Raw genomic sequence first — 21,625 nt, forward strand, 5'->3', positions numbered from 1 at the left:
CACCACAGTCTTGTAGTTCTCAGCCTGCCAGATCGGAGGAAACCCCTGATTTGTGAGCCAAGGGACCACAAAAATAGAAAGTGGCTTTTAAGAGCGTACCTGAGGAGGAAGGGCTGTAAGCCCTTCTGGCTGTAAGCAAGAGGGATTCCATCAGGTCCAAGAGATTTTAATTGTCATCTACAGGATGAACTGTGCCACACAGGTCCTTCCACAAACTACAACTTCAGCAAGATTAACAAACGTGCCCAAATTCTCAGATTCGGTGGGTCGCTTGCAGCCAGTGGTTTGTGGCTGCTGTACATGGATGCAAAGCACGGGAAGAGTTCTTGGTCCCTAGAGGGTCACTGAAAGAGATAACGGCCTCAAGATGCGCCAGGGGAGGTTGAGGTTGGATCTGGGGAACAATTTCTTCCCCAAAGGGCTGTGGGGCATTGGAACAGGCTGCCCAGGGCAGTGCTGGAGTCACCATCCCTGGAGGGTTGGACAGACGGACATGAGGTTCTCAGGACATGGGGCAGTGCTGGAGTTGGGTTATGGTTGGACTTGATGATCCTGAGGGGCTTTTCCAACCAAAATGATTCTGTACTCCAGCTCATCAGGGCAAAAGCTCAGGGGATGGTAACACAACAGGAGACCACACGAGAGGCTGATCTAAAACTGGAATAATCCAAACCAAAGTGCATCACATCTGAGCAGGAGCAAACCAGGCGGAAGCTGAGGTGACAGATGAGGCTGAGCTGAAGAGCTGGGGTTTTGTGATGCATCCAGCCTCTCCCACCCAAGGAATGCACAGAAGCCAACAGCTGAATCAGAAATACACTTGGGGTAGTTATTGTGTTTCACTTCGTGTATTTCTTGGGTTTTTTAGTGGAAAAATGTTTTGATTTGAGGCTCTGGTAAAGCTGACACATCTGGCTGCTCCAGCTGCTGTGCAGCCCTGAGACAGGAACCTGCTATCTGGAGCATCAGACTTGGCCGGAGAGCCGGTCCTGGAGTTAATGAGCCACATTTGTTTGTTTATGCGACTGGGAACAGTTTCTGTGCCATGAAAGGAAGGAGAGAGAAGGAACGTTATTGCCTTTTCCAGCCAGGGAAGCGTGACAGCAGATGGCTGGGTCACCGGTCACAGCACCAGCTGGTGCGGTGGGACACCGAGATGAGGCGGCATGAGAGAACACGCACCGAGCTCCGCTCAGCCCCAAACCGACCCCAGAACCACTGGGGCTTACAATCACATCTTGCCTTCCGCCCCAGAATTGCTGCATGGTAACACAAGCCTCTTTTTATCAAATAGGAATTATTTAGCAAGTGCTTTGAAGTGCTATAGATCACAGAATTATTTTGTCTGGAAAAGACCCTCCAGATCATCGAGTCCAAGCTTTCCTCCACCCCTTGCACTGCCCCATGTCCTAAGAACCTCATCTACACACCTTTTAAACCCCTCCAGGGATGGTGACTCCAGCACTGCCCTGGGCAGCCTGTTCCAATGCCCCACAGCCCTTTGGGCAAGAAATTGTTCCCCACATCCAACCTCAGCCTCCCCTGGCGCAACTTGAGGCCGTTTCCTCTGCTCCTGGCGCTTGTTCCTGGGGAGAACAGACCAACATCATGCTGTGAAATCTGTATTTTCAATCTTTTACCCAAGTGATCTGCCCCTCAAGAGCTTTCCTAACGGGCTGTGGAGCTAAGATATGTCACACAGAATCATGCGACAGTAAAGAAAAACGCCAGCATTGAAAACGATCTGCAACCTTCGTTACCATACCTGCCTGCAAGGTGCCTGCTCCAGGTAGTTCTGCTATCAGAAAAACGCCCATCTTAGCTTTGAGTGGGTGAAGCAGGTTTCACTTCAACATTTAAAGTTGAATTTTCAAATAAGGTTGTTCTATCTATACCCAAACGCCACACTACATCACTGCTCAGCTTCTACTGATGAGCACGCTCACCTGGGAGCAGATGGAAACAGCTTCTCAATGGAAAAAGACACAGTTTAGCATCCCCACAGCCATGTCACTTCACATATGATCAGATGAGAACAGATCTCACAAGATATACATTTAGTATGTCACCCAGTGAAATGTCCGCTGCCCCGTGAGGTGCACACAACACTGACGCCATTGTCACCCCGATTTCCAGCCTCGAGTAAATCTTACACCCACCACCTCTGCAGATCCCATCACAACACAGAGCTGGATACATGTCGCTGATAGTTTCAACAGCCAAGCCGTCATGAATAGGTACTGAGATCAGGTCATTTTCCTGGGTCAGAAAGGAATAAAACCACAGAAATCCACACCACCAGAGCCTGACTGCTGTCCCCAAACTCCCTGACTCCAAAGCCAACCAAACAAAAGCAGTTTCAATTCATTCACATAGACGCAGCCCACGATAACAAGCCCAAGCTTGAGCCAGCCGGAAAATCTCCTTCTAGGATATAGCAAGATTTGGCTCAGCAGCCACAGGTAACTAACACCAAAGCTGCTGCGTTTTGAGGGACACCCTGTTTCAGTTCAGCAAGACTGAGAACACAGCGCAAAGTTCCACCTCATGCGATACTAATTAGAAAGGATTAATTTTCTCCGGCAAGGTTCAGGACTCCGGGAAAGAACAAAAGCTCCACATGTGCGTGATGCAGCCAAATCCAGCTGCTCCGACTCGCAAAACACCGCGAACACGGCTGCGCAAACGCTCAAGGCTGAATCTACAGGTCCCCACGCTTCTTCCTGAAATACCTTGTTCTGTTCTCTTAAGTAACGTTCAACTCAAAGTAACCCAAGGAGGAATGGATATGAAAGGTGGCAGCAAGATAATCTATTATTATTAAGCCTCGGGGATGAGTTCTGAGGGAAGGGGGCAGGAAAACGACCTTGTTTTGACGCCAGCTCCAGCCCAGTGACAACCACCAACCCGCATGTTCGACAGGCGGGGCAGTGTGAGGGACCAAGCTTTCACATGAGACGTAATAGAAAAACATTCTTTACTCTGCAAGTGTCTTTACAAATATATATTTATATATTTAAGCCCGTTTCAGGCCATAAAAGCCCATTAAAAAAACACAACCAGTACCTTTTTGGACAAGAGAAACTGCGATCCAGAAGTCTGAGGTGAAAGACTCCCACACAAGGGCTGCTTTGGCGCTTCTCTGAAGGCCTCTATTTAGCACATAAAACCATCTTAAAAATCCCATCAGCCTTTTATCTGCAAGGAGGGGCACCGTTTTCACCCCACCTTTACTACTCTCCGTATGAGGTAAAGTGGAATCACTTTGACATGGTCACTTACTGCTTTAAAAAGGGGTATTGTATTGTATCCTGAAGACCAGCTTTCCCAAAAAACATTCGTGAATGGGGTAAAGAAAAGGAAGATGCCGCTCGTGGATCCAACCACAATGTGCTGTTGTCTCAAAATAGAAGAAGTTGATACTAAAAAGCTATTCCAGATACATACAAGTAACAAACACTAGAGCTGGTCAGAAAGATTTTGTTTCAACATCGTTTTCAAAAGCAGGGAAATGTTTCAGCAGCGTGGCTTTTGCATTCATTTCCCCTCTCCTCACTTTTCTACCAGTTCCATATACCCTTCGAATAAAAAACAAACATCACGTGTCTGTTGTAAGAGTGCAAAGTCCATCCGAATCTCGTGTTTAAGTTCACTAGCACTACACTTTAAAAAATCCTGGTGGCAAATAAAAAGGTCTCGATTTAACTTAGCAAAAGTGATATCTAGAAAATATTCGACATCGAGAGGTCTTAGAAAAATCTTCAGACTACTAAAGCATCCTAAGGCACAGTGTTTTGGAAGAAGTGCTTTCTCCCTTTGGTGTTGCTTTATACACATCACGTGTGCGAGTCCGAGCGACGCATGGAGCTGCAGACGTGCGCGGTGCCTCCTTCCCGGGCCGGGAGTTCCACCTTCCGCGGCGGTTTCAGACGTAGGCTCCCAGCGCAGCATGAAATTCAGTCAGACATTGCACCAGCTGCTGAAACTTGGGTCGTTCTTCGGGGTCGAGGGCCCAACAACAGGCCATCACCGCAAACCTGCAAGGCAACACACGGCTTCAGGGGTTTTTTCCAATCTAAATGATTCTGTGGGAGACACGAGAATGTAAGCCAGGTGACCACTGCACCAGCCTGGAAATAAAAAAGAGCATTTCCACTATAAACCCTGATGACTGGGGAGAGAAAAGGAGAAGAGGAGACTGAGGGGTGACTCATTCATGGGGATCAATATGGAAAGGGGCAGTGTCAGGAGGATGGAGCCAGGCTCTTCTCGGTGACAACCAGTGACAGGACAAGGGGCAATGGGTGCAGACTGGAACACAAGAGGTTCCACTATAAGATGAGAAGAAACTTGTTCCTGGTGAGGGTGGCAGAGCCTGGCCCAGGCTGCCCAGGGAGGTTGTGGAGTCTCCTTCTCTGCAGACATTCAAACCCGCCTGGACACCTTCCTGTGGAACCTCAGCCGGGTGTTCCTGCTCCATGGGGGGATTGCACTGGATGAGCTTTCCAGGTCCCTTCCAGTCCCTGACATCCTGGGATTCTGTGAAAAGGAACCCTGCATCTTCTGAGAGATGATGCTGAACAGGGAAACCACACCTGGAGCAATGTGTTGTGCACAGAAGTGTCTACAGTGACCTGAAGGCAGGTTGTCGCATGGAGGGTGTTGATCTCTTTGCCCAGATGAGAGTAAAGGGCCTCAAGTTGCGCCAGGGGAGGTTGAGGTTGGATCTGGGAACAATTTCTTCCCCAAAGGGCTGTGGGGCATTGGAACAGGCTGCCCAGGGCAGTGCTGGAGTCACCATCCCTGGAGGGTTGGACAGATGGAGATGAGGTTCTCAGGACATGAGGCAGTGCCAGGGCTGGGGAACTGTTGGACTCAATGATCTTGAGGGGCTTTTACAACCAATTAGAAATTGCTAATTGCTCAGCTCTTGTAAAAGTAGTTTCAAGTGTCTCTGTGGTAGGTTTACATGGAGAGCATTTGGAAGAACACACCAGGCAGAAGGTACAGCTTGTCAAGAAGATGGACCAGACTCTGTTCAGTGGTGCCCAACGCCAGGGTGAGGGGCAATGAGCACGGACTGAAACACAGGAGGCTCCATGTGAACATGAGCAGAAACTTCTTTGCTGGGAGGTGCCAGAGCCTGGCCCAGGCTGCCCAGAGCGGGTGTGGAGTCTCCTTCTCTGAGACATTCAAACCCGCCTGGACCCACCTGTGTGATCTGCTCTGTGACCCTGCGTGAGCAGGGGTTGCACTGAGGGATCTACAGAGATCCTGAAACCCAGCCAGGCTGGGATTCTGGGATTTTCTGTACCACTACGATTGTGAACAAACACCTCCACAAGGGTTTATCTAAACGGCAGGGGAAGGCAAACCGGGCTCTTTCATTGATAAGCCTGGCTTAACAGGCTGGTAACAAACCAGCCATTCTATTCTCTCTCCAAACACACACTTACAGTTCGTCAGGGCAGTTGATGGGCTGAGCTATTCGATAGCCGTCCTTTAAATACGCCGCCATCTCGAAGGGGTCGATATCGACGTACGGGGTCTGGCCCAGCGTCATCAGCTCCCACAGCGTCACCCCGAAGGCCCACTGAAAAGAAATAGCGTGCAGCGTTAGAGAACACAAATTTAGAGAGCACTAAATCAGTCAGGAGTAAGACTAAATGGAGTAACAAAGCTTTACATAAATACTAAATGTATCCAAGACCAATACAATACCACTTTGTCTTGAACAAGAACAATTAAGAATCAGAGAATGGGTGCTAAGTTGAATTAAAATTAAAATCTCAGTGCACTAAGCTTTAAGTGCTAAAAAATAATACGACCGCATCTTTCCAGTTTGACATTTCAAAGCACTTGATGAATCTAAGGAATATTAAACACTAAACTCACTGTTTTGAAGAAAATAATTTCATTATTATATTTTACCTCTTCCAAATGATACACAAAAGCTCTCAAAAAAGGTCTGTGAAATTCAAAGGTTCAGAAGAGCAGACTGAATAAAACTCTTCCTTTCTAAAATCAAAGCTGTCTGTATATTTTGAGTACACGCTCAGAGGCAGGACTCAAATGAAAATTAAAGGTTTCTCTATGTAAACCTGACAGCCGGATCAACATTCAACACATTGTTCAGCCGCAAATACCTGCCAAAAGGAGCTTAAGGTGATGAAAAATCAATTAATCGATGCATGTACAAGCACGGTACGTGCAAAATGATTTACTGGCTGCTATGAAGAGACCCGAGCGACAAAACAGAGATGGTGCTGATAGGGCAGGCGGATGATTCAGCGCTGAAGTCACACGTGCCGCAGACATCGCCGTTTATTAAAAAGGTGCAGAGTTCTGCAAGCCGCAAAAATGTCCCTGGTTTTAAATCAAAAGGAACCCCTGGGCAAAGCCTGGGCTGAGGGATGCGGGCAGGGACACTGCTGGGCAGCGGCACCACCTTTCTATTCATTGTTATTTTATTAATCATTAATACTTGCAGTTTATAGAACACCGAGGGACAGGTGGTGGTGCATCTAGAACGCCAGAAAAAACGGCGATTCGAGCAAAATACTTTGGGCATAAAGCTATTTGTAATTCCATAAGTAACCGCATAAAAACGGCATCAAGAGACGCAGAGCTTCATGTCAAGCGAAGAGAAAAATACAATTCAAATTCAACAGGAACCGTGTTTTGTTCTCCTGCGCTTTGCTTGACTGATGTAACTGTTGGCAGAGGAGGGACGCGCTAGAAATGCTTCGAGCCAGCAAAACCATCTTAAAGAAATATTAATACATCCAAAAAGTGAGTGGGGAACAGGTGTTGCCTGCATCTTCACAGACACCACCTCAATTGGAGCAGGTTCCATGTGTTACATGAAATTGATAACTAGATTTGTTCCCAGACAAAAACATATGACACCATATGTCAAATGCGTGCAGGGAAACGCAGAGATGTTATTAGGGGCAGGCAGTATGTATAAAACCCAGAAAAACAGGCAGCTTTTGTACACTGCAAAACTCAGCTATGGACACAAAGTGGGTATTAGAAGCCAAGTTGCATTTATCCCTATATAGTGCAAAAAGGAGACCTGTGTTAAAATAGCATGAGCTATATGCTGAGTTATGCTGAAATGCTTCATACTGAGGTGCCTCCAGCCTAATAAAATTCCATATTTTATTGCCAGTGTTACATTAAATTTTTATTTCCAAGTCCGGTCTTTATGAACAGTGAACACCGGATTTAAAAGCAAAATAACAATAAATCAACATTTAATCGATCCCATTTAGAATTACAAAAACATGCTATTACAGGCAACTTCTAGATGGTTTTATGACAATTCCTTCAAGTTTGGTGCAAGACAAAACTGTGCACATTTTCCAAGGATTATTTCTGGAGCAGATTTGACTGTTTCCCTTATTTTTTGTGGGTTTATGTGGTTTGAGCGCTAATAGAGAGACCATGGCAATGAGGTTAAAAAAACTCAGTTAATGGTTGGACTTGATGATCTTAAAGTCCTTTTCTGCTGTTCTGGACGAATCACTGTTGTCTCTTCAGTGCCCTGATTTTTCAAGGGCTCAAAAAACTGAAGCGTGTCAATAAAATACATTTATAAAATGTGAGAAGGGAAACAAAAGTAAACTTACCACATCGCTAGCGCTGGAAAATTCATTGTTAACCAGGCTTTCCAGAGCCATCCACCGAACCGGCCTGTTTTCGTTGTCCCCCAGGCAGTGATAGTCCATGGGAAAGAGGTCTCGAGAGAGCGCGTTGTCTGTGATCTTCACCTGAAGAGCATCGTCAATGCTAATTTAAAAGAACAGAAGCGTTTAGCGAACGTGGCGTTACGGTTTTGCGGAAAATATTAGGGCTCAAGCTGAGGTTTCAGACTCGGGGTTTAATTCAGAAGCACTATGGGCATTTCGTCTAGATCAAGAGATTCTTGTTCTGCAATTGGCAAATATCAAAAATGTGTTTATTCTGCATTGACAGATAAGCGCGATAAAAATGAGCAGCCTCAGATCAAATAAAATCAAACAAAAACACGGTTAAAGCAAACAAACAACTCCCTTAAATCATTCCCCCTCCCTTGGAGATGCCCTATCAGATCAATTCAACTAATTTTAGTTACAGTACTTCTGTAGCAATAATGAGCCAAAGATTTAAGCAAAGCAAAATCTCGTCAGTTCTTGTTAAAGCAACCGATGTTATTTGTGGCCTTATCTCTAATCAAGCAATCTGGCAAGATATTTATACCCCTCAACAAGAGATATTCATCCTGACTGTTGTCAGAAATAGGATATTGGCTACGGGAAGCTTATTTTTAACCATCAAAAGATGAGTCAAAAAAGCCTACTCGTTTCTTCCCCCCTCCAGGACAGTAATTCACATTCTTTTGAACTTAAAAAAGTGTTTAATAAAGCTCAATGTTCTCATAAATCTGACTTCAGCACATGGGTGAGACGTTGCCTTTAACGTCTCCTGATAGCAATACAGAAAAACCACTGGGTTAGGGGGTTGCAACAAAACGGCGTTCGCTGTCTTTTCATCTTGCCAATTATTTCTTTATTTTGATGGAACAAATTAAACATCAAAGGCTCATTTCCTGCTTCACTATCTCAAGTACCTTCTTATTTACCCCATTTCTATGCACTTTCAGGTCGGTTGATCGCCCGCAAAACTTATAGATTGGGAAATTTCCATATCTAATCATTCTTAGGAGTTCAGAGAAATTCCTAGAAGAGTTTTCTATAGACAAATATGATAGAAAGGGTAATTTTGCCAGGACTAGAGAGCTCTGACTTGTGTAATCCATAAATCTGCTCCAACTGTGCCATAGAAATTGGAGATGAAAAGTATTTCCCTCCTTAACAAACCTGCTAAGACCACTGCGACCTTAGATCCCCTCCCAAAACTTCGTAAAGGGGTACAAGAACAGGTCTGGGAAGCAAAGAGGTGGCAATGGAACAAATTCCTTCACAAAATCCTGGCTCCTGCACCTTCTTTTTCTCTTTGTTAAAAAAAGTTTCTGGTTCACCTTATGTTTACAAAATCACAGAATCCCAGAATGTCAGGGACTGGAAGGGCCCTGTAAAGCTCATCCAGTGCAATCCCCCATGGAGCAGGAACACCCAGCTGAGGTTCCACAGGAAGGTGTCCAGGCGGGTTTGAATGTCTGCAGAGAAGGAGACTCCACAGCCTCCCTGGGCAGCCTGGGCCAGGCTCTGACACCCTCACCAGGAACAAGTTTCTTCTTGTATCTAAATGGAATCTCCTGTGTTCCAGTTTGCACCCATTGCCCCTTGTCCTGTCACTGGTTGTCACCCAGAAGAGCCTGGCTCCATCCTCCTGACACTGCCCCTTTCCATATTGATCCCCAGGAATGAGTCCCCCCTCAGTCTCCTCTTCTCCAGCTCCAGAGCCCCAGCTCCCTCAGCCTTTCCTCACACGGGAGATGCTCCACTCCCTTCAGCATCTTGGTGGCTGCGCTGGACTCTCTGCAGCAGTTCCCTGTCCTTCTGGAGCTGAGGGGCCACAACTGGACACAATATTCCAGGTGTGGTCTCCCCAGGGCAGAGCAGAGGGGCAGGAGAACCTCTCTGACCTACTGACCACCCCCTTCTAACCCACCCCAGGTACCATTGGCCTTCCTGGCCACAAGGGCCCAGTGCTGGCTCATGCTCACCCTGCTCTCCCCAGGACCCCCAGGTCCCTTTCCCCTACGCTGCTCTCTAATAGGTCATTCCCCAACTTACACTGGAACCTGGGGTTGTTCCTGCCCAGATTCCAGACTCTGCACTTGCCCTTGTTCTATTTCATTAAATTTCTCCCCTCCCAACTCTCCATCCTGTCCAGGTCTCTGGATGGCAGCACAGCTTCCAGTGTCAGCCGCTCCTCCCAGCTTGGTGTCATCAGCAAACCTGCTGACAGTCACTCTATTCCCTCATCCAAGTCATTGATGAATATACTGAATAGTACTAGAGGAAAATTAATTCACTGACAAGACTACTCACCTCAAAATTTGGAAAAAAGTAATGAGTGGCATATTTTGAAGTAGGGATGGGGTGAATTGGAGAAAGCCCATCCCAGCCCTTGCTACTGATAGAACTTTACTCGCCGAGTACTTACACGCAGTTTCTAGCAGCCAGGTCTTTGTGAATGACCTCCCGTCTGGCCAGGTAACTCATGCCGCAGGCGATCTGAATCGCCATATGGACAAGGTCCTGCTGGGAAATTGCCTGCAAGAGCAAAAAAAGGCCATTTTAACCCTTCTTATCACATGTTTTTCCACTTTCTGTTCCTCTGGAAACCAAGTCGTTTTCACAGAAACAACAGTCAAAGTTCTCATTGCTATGTATTGCGGAAAATTAGTATCAAATGCCATTGTTGCATCTGCTTTTACAGCTTCTCAGTCCTAAATAAATTAAACCCTTGCACATATTTATACCCTGGGTTTGCTCTTCCATTTTCATTGTTGCAAAAACTTCAGCATGTAGGTGGACACACTGATGTTGCAAGATTGGGGTTGAAATAAACTAAATCCTAAACTAAAATGCTAATAAACCAGCTTCTTAGTTACCAGGTTGTTATTAAGAAAAAGAGCCACGTATTATTTCGGGAAACTCAAGCTATTTGTCAAAGATTTCCCTCTTATAATAAGTACCTAGGACACCAAATGTCCCATATTTTGATAGTTAAGTATGGTCGTTTCACGTAATACAGATTACAAATGTCATTAAATTCTTGCAGAGGGATATTAGTGCATTGCATAGGGATTTATAACTCAGATTAAGCAGCAAAACAAGTGAAAATCAAAGTTGAAAGATCCCAGCAGCTTATTGCAACTTGTAAATTAATTGCTGGTTTGAAACCTGGTACATAAAAGGGACAAATGGTGACCTCGGAGAACAAGAAGCAAAATATATTCTCATTTAGGAGTATTTTCTTCCTGGCTTCCCACAAAACACATGCAGCAGGTTCCACTGAAATGCGGTAAAGTTCCCAATGCTGAAAAGCACCCACAGCGGTGAAAATAAAAGAAGAAAAGCAGAGGTCACATCCTTTAGTATCTGAAGTTAAAGAAATCCAGTCATTTTACTTAACAGCAAAGCTACAGCACCACCTTAAATTTTAACAGAGTGCTTTATGCACGCGGTAAAATAATTAAGAGCTACAGTAATTAAAGGGAAAAATCTACTAATTATATTTAGGAAAACAAAAACAAACAACACAAAATAACAACAACAAAACCCGACGAGCAGCAGTAAATCTGAATTTTCCCCATACGCAATTTTTCCCTGTGTGTTATAGCTTAAATCCACAATCATATACCGTTTTCTCTATTTTTTTCTTTAAATAGGTATTGATATACCAGCTACTCCCCTAATCCGAGCCTAACTCGGCTTCACAGCCTCCAAACGCCCGCGATGCTGTGGCCAGGAATATTTTCCTTCTATGAATCAACACAACCCTTGCCAGGGAATCTGTTTGCCAATTCCTCTCTCGCCCCAGCAGAGCAGGTGAATATCACACTGATTTCTTACTTAAGGCCCGTAGCCGGATGATAAGCCAGGCCTAAGTTTAAGGCGCGGATTTGGGGGCGTACCTGAGGATTGTTGGCCTCCACCAGCTTGCACTGGCGCAAGAAGAGTTTAAGGTTCCCCCAGTTCATGTAGGGCAGCAGCACCATCGGTTTCTCTCCCTCTTCTATGCAGACGTGGGTGATCGGGAGTAGATTCCTGGTTAAGAAAGGGAGAAAAATTCCTCATTTAATGAAATTGAGATTGGAAAAGAAATATCGTTGATCCTTAAAACACATCCAACGAAAGCGATTCAACATGAAAGCAAAGCATTTGTTTAATCTTACAGAGCACAAGGTCGTCAAATAACAATAGATGTTTTATTACCTTCCCATTAGGAAGAACCGCCCAATTTGGTCCAAAAGGGCTAAAATAAATGTCTGTGAATACAGGTTGTCATTTGATAGAATCATTTTGGTTGGTAGAGCCCCTCAGGATCATTGAGTCCAACCATAACCTCAATCTGTCCCTGAGAACCTCGTCTAAACGCCCTTTAAACCCCAGGGATGGTGACTCCACCCCTTCCCAATTTATATTGAATTTATATTAAGCAGCAATAGATCCTCAACTTGGAAATGTATCACTCTAAATGCAACAAGAGATATAAGAGATACAGCTCCACTAGAGTGCTTAAAAAAAGAGGCCAAGATACCACGTTTGATCCACTTCAGAAATTTTTAGGTTTGAATCAACTAGATATTAAATCACAGAAGTAGCTCAGGAGTTTGATCTCCTTATGGGTCACATAACTCCCGTGCTATATTGCTCCAACACGGGCCTATAGTATCAATACATCAATGCGTAGAAGCTTGAAATAAACTGTATATAGTTCCATTTTTTTCACTGTTGGAAACACCTTCAGAAAACTTTCAATGAGTTATAATGACTTTTGAAAAGGGAACTGGGACGTTTCCTGTTGTTACTTGGAGCATTCAGCCACGTGTCACCTTCAGCCAAGGGAAAGGTCCCAGCTGCACAGAAATAAAAGGTTTTTGGACTATTTAAAGAGTTTAATGTGTAAAAGGGAGGATAACGCCTGATTTTGAACGATGAGAGGGGAGTTGCTTCCTTTAGTCTTCATGTTAAGCATGTTTCCCCAAGGACCTGCTACTCCTCTTAATTAAATAACCCTGTATTTTAGGCAAAGACTTACCTACAATAATTCTTCAAAAAGCATTTTTTAAGTGAACTGTAGAAGTAATAATTCTGCTGGAACTATTCTGATTTCCTTCTCATTACCAGTAAAATGATCAATTACCAGTCCAGGCACTGGACAACGAGTGCAGGTTTCTTTTCACTCACATCCTGACCAGTAATGAAGATTTTAAGGCCAATTTCAGCCTTTAATTCAAGCTACAAAAGTCGAGCTGTTTGGGGTGTTAATTTGGAAACCAACACATGCCTCCAGTGCCCTTTTCAGCAATAATAAAGAACGTATAAAATTAATATCTACCCACATTTCACTGCAAGGTTTGGAACACCGAACCAAAGACTTTACCGCCTTCCCCACTATTTGATTTTACTGACTGTGAAGCTAGATTAAAAAAAGCTTACAGGCACTTTTGCAGTAAGTAGCACATCTACAATTTTGTATTTTATAAAATAGTTTTGGCTCTTTATGGCTTAAAAAACAATTCAAACATACAAAACGTCGTTGGGTTCTGAAAAAAAACCTCGTTTTCTTTCTCTCTAGGGAGGTTTAAGCCCAAATATTTTCAGTTTATAGGCACTGTTTCGCTTACCTGTGGTGAAGTCCTCTGAGTTTACAGCTTTCGGTCAGCATCATTGTCACCTGCACCTCCGAGGCTTGATCTAATACAAATAACAAAGGAACCGCAGATAAAGCTTTGGAAACAAATCAACACGCTAACTGAAGTCTGGTCCAGATCTGCGAGTCAGCTGAGGTCATCTGCGCACAAACACAACTTGTTTGCTTACTTTTTAGAAGTGGAATTTAAAACACCCCCCCCCCCAGGCGTGAGCCAAGTTTTAGGGCACATTTCTGCTTAAAACAAATGGGGCAAAGCTGAAAAAGGAAATGGAAGCCGGGCCGGGTGCTGACAGACGGGACTTGTGGTGCTTCCCAAAAGATGCTGGTTTGCTGCTGAATTACCAGGATGGGTTTCTGCAGTTTGCGTCCACGCTGGTGGAGATGGTTCCTTTCTACATTTACTTATTCACTGCTCTCCACTCGAAACACTTGACTCTTGGTAACCTTAGAAATGTTTGCTGTTCTCTTCCCTACCTTTCAAAAATAATCTTAAAATAACAATAATTAAAAAACACACACAGAAAACGAGACAAAGCAAAACACAAATCTAAACTTCAAGAGTGCGATAACCCCAGTAACCCACAGCAATCAGAGCACCAACTGGGCAGAAGCGTTGCCTGCAACCCCTTCTCCACAAATATTTAAAGATTTTTTGGTGTTTGATTTGCTTTTTGTTTGTGTCTTGGTTTGGTTTTGGGCGTTTTTATGGTTTGTTGCTGTTGGGTTTGTTGTATTTTTTGTTTCAGTTCGTTGGTTTGTTTTCTTCTTTCCTTTTTTCCCCTCTGGGGGTAAGAAGTGCTGTAAGTTGGAGCTCTCTCAATCCCTCCCAGCTGCGTTTTCTGTCCTTCCTTCATGCCAGAACTACCCCTGATTCTGTTTCTTAATTGAACTTTACCCCTGCAAAAGAAAATGTGACTTTTGAGCGAGTTAAGAGTGGAGAATGTGGTCAGTGGAGATGAGAACAAGGTAGGGAAGGACACACAAAGCCCAGAGGGGGAGCATGGGCTCCCCCCACAGCAACAAACTAAACAGATGGGCTCCCATTAGAACGTAATTTGCAAACTGGCATTTAGTCTTCCAGATGTGCTGGAAGTGGAGACAGCTTCAGGATCTGCAAGGCACAAAACATTGGCTGGACTGAAAAAATTCCCCCAAGACAGGGAAAAGAATGATGTCCCAAGGCAACCTCCTCCAAAGGCAGCCTGGGGAGATGAAGAGCAGGGGTGTCTTCCCAAAAGGCACCAAAAAATAGAGGAGATCCGGAAACTGAAGTTGTAAATGGTGAAGTAGCTGGATGGCAGAGCTCAGAGGGTTGTGATCAACGGGGCAGAGTCTGGATAAGGTCTGTGGTTGGTGGGTTCCCCAGGGCTCAGTGCTGGGTCCAGTCCTGTTCAACCTGTTCATCAATGACCTGGAGTTGCACCCTCAGCCCGTTTGCTGGTGACACCAAACTGGGAGGAAGGGCTGACACCCCAGAGGCTGCGCTGCCACCCAGAGACCTGGACAGGCTGCACTGGGCAGAGAAGAACCTGATGAAGTTCAACCAGGGCAAGTGCAGGGTCCTGCACCTCGGGAGGAACAACCACAGGCACCAGTACAGGTTGGGGGGACCTGCTGGAAAGCAGCTCTGCAGAGAAAGACCTGGGAGTTTTGGGGGACAACAGGGTGACCATGAGCCACTAATGTGTCCTTGTGGGCAAGAAGCCAATGGTACCTGGGGTTCATTAAGAAGAGTGTGACCAGCAGCTCAAGGGAGGCTGGAGATTGTTCCTCCCCCTTTATTCGACCCTGGTGAGGCCACATCTGAAGTTGTGTCCAGTTCTGGGCTCCCCAGTTTAAGAAGGACAAGGAATTACTGGAGAGAGCCCAGCGCAGGGACACAAAGATGCTGAGGGGTCTGGAGCATCTTTGTGCTGAGGAGACACTGAGAGAGCTGGGGCTGTTGAGCTGGAGAAGAGAAGCTGAGAGGGATCTGATCAATGGGATCAATAGCTCAGGGTGGGTGTCAGAGGATGGACCAGACTGTTCAGCAGTGCCCAACGCCAGGGTGAGGGGCAACGGGCACAGACTGAAACACAGGAGGCTCCATCTGAACATGAGCAGAAACTTCTTTGGTGGGAGGTGCCAGAGCCTGGCCCAGGCTGCCCAGAGCAGGTGTGGAGTCTCCTTCTCTGAGACATTCAAACCCACCTGGACCCACCTGTGTGATCTGCCCTGTGACCCTGCGTGAGCAGGGATTGGACTGGGGGGTCTACAGAGGTCCCTGCAACCCAGCCAGCCTGTGATTCTGTGATGCAGGTTGCAGGCAGAGGCACTGACGCCTCAGCATTCTTGGAGAGCCCTGAGGAGCATCACCCAGGCTGGAGGGACCAAGACCACTCAAAGCCAACACCCAATGCTCCAGAGACGTCCAGACACGGAGGTGCCATGAACTTAGTGACAATTACAGCTGCGGTATATTATAGGATGCATTAAAACTGTGCATTTCCTTGTGTATTTGATGACAAGTGCATCAGGTTCCTGCAGTGCAGGAGCCATTTAGGTAGTGGTGAGCTGAAGCTTCTGGTTTGGACTCCAACAGCAGGTCCAACCTGCACTCACATGTTTTACGTGGGATGAATTTGAGACATAGAACCAAGACTTCAACAAGTTGCTAAACAAGAAATACCAAGATAGCACCTTAAAATGAAGTTACGTAGGCACAAATGGCTGAAGCATCCAACTCACGAAGGGCAAGAAGAATTAAAAATAAAGGTGTAAGAGCAAATGATAAGAAGTTAGAGGAGCTGCCAACAGGCTACTAGTCCAGGGCTTCAGGTTGAAATGCACTAATTAATAGAACTCAAAGGCCACAACCTCTTCAAGGAAGGGAGGGAAGAGGCTACCAGCCATGAGTTTAAGCCGATTAACTCGTTTAGACGCTCTTGGGCCCTGCGCTTGCTTAACTGGTTTGCTTTTAATTATAACAGCCACCATGCAATAATTTGAAGTTCTACATCGGAGATTATGTAAGACCGGCTTTAAGAATGGACAGAACGAGTTCATCTGGTTTGGACAACGCATCTATTCATCTCCTCGCACCTCGAGATGACACGGGTGCCGCTGCCTTTCCCTTTCCATCACGCAGGGTGGTTTTCAGCAGGTCACCGGTCATTTTCCTTGTTTTCTCTCAGCTCGGGGACGCTGAGCACCCAAAAAGAAGATTGACTCCCGTTCAAGTATATACGGAAATTTAAATCTTATCTCGTGAAACAGTCCCAGCATCCGCATTGTGTTTTCTTATCAATATTATTTCCTTGTTTTCTAGATGGAAAACACTTACACAGCACCAACAAATTCAGCAGACTCAGACCAAACAATAGGTTAATCCTCCTCTGGCTTAGTCAGGTGCCAATTTAGAACAACCACACAATTTGATTATTGTGGTTTTGTACGAGTTACAATACAGAACAGCATATAAATCACCACTTGTTTGAGTAAAAGGAGTAAAAATATACCAAAATAATGCTATTGCAAAGGTCCCCATTGCAATTAGACTTCCTGTTATGGCCATTTTCTTTAGTTACACAGAAAACAACCTCTCAGTTACATTTAGTAGATCACTCTCAAGCATCCAACAGACAGGTCTTCATAGATTATGGAGACGGTGACTCTGGTAAATATAACCTTTTATTGTGGAGGACCTGGTGAATCTGGCCATCCTGCCCTGAAAACCCTTACAAATAACCCAGAAAATCCGCAGGGTTTCTGGCTTTGACGGGATAAACCCGCAGCCCCGGCGGGTCCGGCTCGGTGAGATGTTTTCACAGGTATGCGCCAAAACGAATGCTCTAAACCTCATCTTCCCGCTTGGGCCGAAGCGCCGTCCTGCACCCAAACCAAATCTCTAAGCATTACATGTGAGCATTTTATTCGCGGCAATGTTCGCGCAGCCACACAAAACGAGACCTGGGGAAGGATCTCACCGTGGCCACGGGCTTTTGCAGCTTCTGTACCGGATCTGTGGAGTCATTTGATGTGAAAACAGCCACACACACAGCTGGAAAGGGGGGAATCAGAGGGAAAAACCTCCCACAGAGCCAGAAACCTCCTAAATCAGCTTAAAGACACGACAAACGAGGCCATAGTCAACCATATATTAAATTTGTGCATCAGGAAACAGCCCCAAGTGAAGCGAAACACTCCAGGGCAAGGCAGCAAGGGCTTGTTGCACAACTTCTTCAAAGCCCTGCAAAAAATAAGAAAGCTCAACTTCCCTCTGAGATATTAACGCTATTTGTGATTAAGAACACGTCAGTGCTCAACAATTCACGCCTGATGATCGCGAGCCAGGTCAGAGCTTCTCAGCCCTGAAAAAGCATCGTTTATTTTCATAAGGTTATCGCAAACCGAGAGCTGAGCAACCAAACAGCAAAGGCTTCAGGCCACAAGAGATTTAATACCCAGGAGTGATTTCACATGTTCGTTTCGGACCAAAAGAATCCAGCTTTCAGAAAGTGCTATTTGCGATAGATGTAAATGTGTTTGAGAATTAGGAAGATGCTTTCAAAGCTCCAGTTTTACCCTTTCCGTGCCAAAAACCTGCCTGTGAACATCCACCCTGAGGCACCGAGCAAGAGCGGCTCTGATACAGTTGCCAGTTTATCTCGTATTACGTTATTTGTATATAGCTGGGCACAATGGGGCTCTTGGCATTACTATTTTTATATAAGAGGCTAATCTCTCCACACAATTTTGGCAAGTGGGATATGCACTGAGGCCTTGCCTGGTTCATGGGGAGAAAAAAAACACCTATTTGATTTTCGCCAGCTTCTCAAAGCCCGTCTGCAAAACCGTGATTTAAAGCCTTTGCTCATCATTGCTCGACTGAATCACTGCATTGCTCACGTGAAAACACCCCCGGGAAGCCAGCAATGACACCAACGTTGCGGTAATTTGTGCTGATAACGAACGTGGAGCATCACGCTCCGCGATCGGAAAAGAGTCACTCCGCACCTCCCATTACTCACCAGAGATGAAAAGCAGCGATTATCTGGGTATTGCAGTGGGTTACCCCATTAGCTGGACGCCTTTCAAGAATAACAGTTTAAGTCAGACCTCCTAGAATCTCCAAAGAGCAAAGCAGAGCGTTGCAGCTTGAAGACTTTAGATCGTAGCGTGGCCACTGAAATCTGGTTAAAAACAGTTCAAAAGCAACGTAACCAAAGGTTTCAAAAGCGAAATGGGTCATTCCAGAGCCCTGCCATAGCAGCTCCTGTGGGCTCTACTATCAGAGGCAGCTCCGCAACACTATAGCTGGGAAATCTAAGGCGTCCGAGAAACACATCTGAAAGAAATCTGTAAAAATCTGCGTTACCTGAAGCTTTTCTCACCTTCGGACCATTTGTAACATCCTGTTCCTGTGGGAACTTCTGTCTCATATTGCAAGCTAATATTCCTCTGCATCAGAGCACTTACACAACGCATTTTCTATTAATATGCTCACAGAGCTTGTGTGACCCTTCCCAAACTCATGGGCTCTGCCAAATAGGTTGTGACAAAATCCACAAGGTGAAGTTGTCGGTGAAAAGCGCAAGGGCAGCTCCCAGAAATTCCATAGGAACTGAGCACGTAGCACTAGAACTGCCCAAAATGTTCAGCTCCTAGTACCAACACATCCTTTTTAATTACATGGCTTCTGCAGGGTAATTCGTTTTGCAAACTTTCTCCTCAAGGCAGAATTCAATCCCAGTTCAAAGAGAACAGGCATCTGGGTGTCGCTTTAATCCTTCTGAACAAATCACAGAATCCTAGAGTGTCAAGGACCGGAAGGGACCTGGAAAGCTCACCCAGTGCAATCCCCCCATGGAGCAGGAACACCCAGCTGAGGTTCCACAGGAAGGTGTCCAGGCTGGTTTGAATGTCTGCAGAGAAGGAGACTCCACAACCTCCCTGGGCAGCCTGGGCCAGGCTCTGACACCCTCACCCCAAACAAGTTTCTTCTCAAATTGAAGTGGAACCTCCTGTGTTCCAGTTTGCACCCATTGCCCCTTGTCCTGTCACTGGTTGTCACCCAGAAGAGCCTGGCTCCATCCTCCTGACACTGCCCCTTTCCATATTTTCCCCAGGAATGAGTCCCCCCTCAGTCTCCTCTTCTCCAGCTCCAGAGCCCCAGCTCCCTCAGCCTTTCCTCACACGGGAGATGCTCCACTCCCTTCAGCATCTTGGTGGCTGCGCTGGACTCTCTCCAGCAGTTCCCTGTCCTTCTGGAGCTGAGGGGCCACAACTGGACACAATATTCCAGGTGTGGTCTCCCCAGGGCAGAGCAGAGGGGCAGGAGAACCTCTCTGACCTACTGACCACCCCCTTCTAACCCACCCCAGGTACCATTGGCCTTCCTGGCCACAAGGGCCCAGTGCTGGCTCATGCTCACCCTGCTGTCCCCAGGACCCCCAATCTTTGGGTTTTGCAAAAAATTGAGCACTTGTAGCCTGTCCTGAGCTCACATCTATCATACACGACGTTTATAATGCTGCCAGCAGAGATTTGTAGAACTACCCTTCAGCAGAAGCGTAAGTAGTCATGACTGAATCTGCTTTTTTATAGGTTACAAAGTAAAATACACAGTAAAATAGTAAGAAAGTAAATATACAAAAATACTTATGCACTCGGGTAAGAGTTGTACCTTCACATATTTACCTGCTTGACAAGGTGACCAAGCATCTTACAGAACCCCTGTCTCCTGGATATGAAGATATATTGATACAAACACAAGTAACAATGGAAAGAGGTCGTGACACAGGACGCTGCGCTAAGTCTTGTTAAAACTTCCACAGGGAGGGTTTCTCCCCCCATCCCCATACCAAGGCTATTTACATTTCAATGTTCGTTTCCGCACCGTAACCACGCAAGTTCATTTTCCAAAGCAAGACAGCCGGCCTTTCCAAATCCAAGCTTAATTTTAATACATTCTGGAGGTGATGGGACGTGACACCACTAAAAAGGGGAATGCAGCTCTGGGTCTTCTTATGGTATAAACACACACGCAATTTGAAACCACAGAAAAGGGCAGAGAGATGGATGAGTTGAGGACAGGGCTATTTCCCCCATAACAGCAATAGGAAAAAGCAAATAGCAACAAGTAAACGCTCTTTGTTCAGTAACTCATTTCACTTAAGATGAAGCTGAATCTGTGAGCAAATGTGAAGGGAAACTGGGGCAGAGAGACAGAAATATTTAATGTTTCAAAGTCTTATCAACTGCTAACAAATTTTTGTCATAAACTTTCTTCTAAAGAAACAGGATCCTGTGTTCTGATTTTGGGTGGTTAAATAATTTTAACTTTAATACTATCCATTTAAGGCATGAACTTGTAAATATCTTCCCAAGGCAATGTTTTTAAGAGTGAAGTAAATTCAATGCGATTTAAAAATGGTCCCTTGGGAACAACTGCGTATGCTCCAGGTTGCGGGATTTGTCTGATGTGAACAGCAACACTGAAAGAGCCGTTGAGCGACCTATGATGATACGAACAAAACTCAAAGCTTTGTTAATAAAACGGTGAAGTGTTAAGAGTTAAGCTTCACTTACACTAGAACTTTGTTTGCAGGGCTTTTCATGGGTGGTTTGTTTTCAAGCACTTCTTCCTTGTACATAACAAGAATTTTAAGTGGTTAGAAAACGAAATGGAAGCAGGCAGGTTATCTTGAACAGCACCATGGGTTGTTTTGCACAAAAATGTACCTTGGCCCAAACGTACTAAATGAGTCAGGGCTCTGCACAGCTCTAAACTCGCTGCCTATGTTCCCGGAATAACACAATTCCATTTGTTTTGCAAAGAGTTTTCTCCTTCACAGGAAAAGCACCATTAAACAATGTGTTCTTTAAATCAAAGGTGAAAACTGTGTGTTTTCTTCCTCTACTGACGCAAGATGATCTCAAAGATTCCCATTCTGTGCCGTGTCGAGGCAGAGGAGATCTGTCAATCGCTGGCAAGGAATGCGACGCCAGCTTGGAAAAACACGCCAACCCGGGCACTTCCCAAAGTTGAGAGCGATTGGAAACCTCCTGTGGGAAGGTGAAGCATTACAGCCTCCTACAACAATCCTGCTGTAGAGCAAGAAACGCAACAGAGAACAAAATCCAGTGAGGTCTGATCTTTCAAACAAAGAACTTATTCAGGTTGTGTTGATCCGCAGCTTCCAATAGCCCAAATATAGAACACATAACGTATTCTTCTTACCAGTAACGAGACACCTTTCATCTTCATGAAGGTCCGCTTAAAGAATGGACATGAATTACTTTTACA

General features: G+C 45.5%; 1 protein-coding gene across 2 annotated transcripts in view; it reads right to left on the bottom strand.

Moving 5' to 3' along the window:
• Positions 1-2,989: 2,989 nt before the first annotated feature.
• Positions 2,990-21,625, bottom strand: part of RYK (receptor like tyrosine kinase) — a 56,236-nt gene continuing 37,600 nt past the window's right edge. For both annotated transcript variants that reach the window (XM_065845013.2, XM_065845014.2), the window contains exons 10-15: positions 13,310-13,379; positions 11,594-11,726; positions 10,117-10,226; positions 7,635-7,794; positions 5,457-5,593; positions 2,990-4,037 (exon numbers count right to left, since the gene is read on the bottom strand). In XM_065845013.2, coding sequence (XP_065701085.1) covers positions 3,926-4,037; positions 5,457-5,593; positions 7,635-7,794; positions 10,117-10,226; positions 11,594-11,726; positions 13,310-13,379 — 722 coding nt within the window. In that variant the 3' untranslated portion in view covers positions 2,990-3,925. The remainder of the gene's footprint in view (positions 4,038-5,456; positions 5,594-7,634; positions 7,795-10,116; positions 10,227-11,593; positions 11,727-13,309; positions 13,380-21,625) is intronic.

This window comes from Patagioenas fasciata, chromosome 9 (assembly GCF_037038585.1).
Source record: "Patagioenas fasciata isolate bPatFas1 chromosome 9, bPatFas1.hap1, whole genome shotgun sequence".
NCBI lineage: Eukaryota > Metazoa > Chordata > Aves > Columbiformes > Columbidae > Patagioenas > Patagioenas fasciata.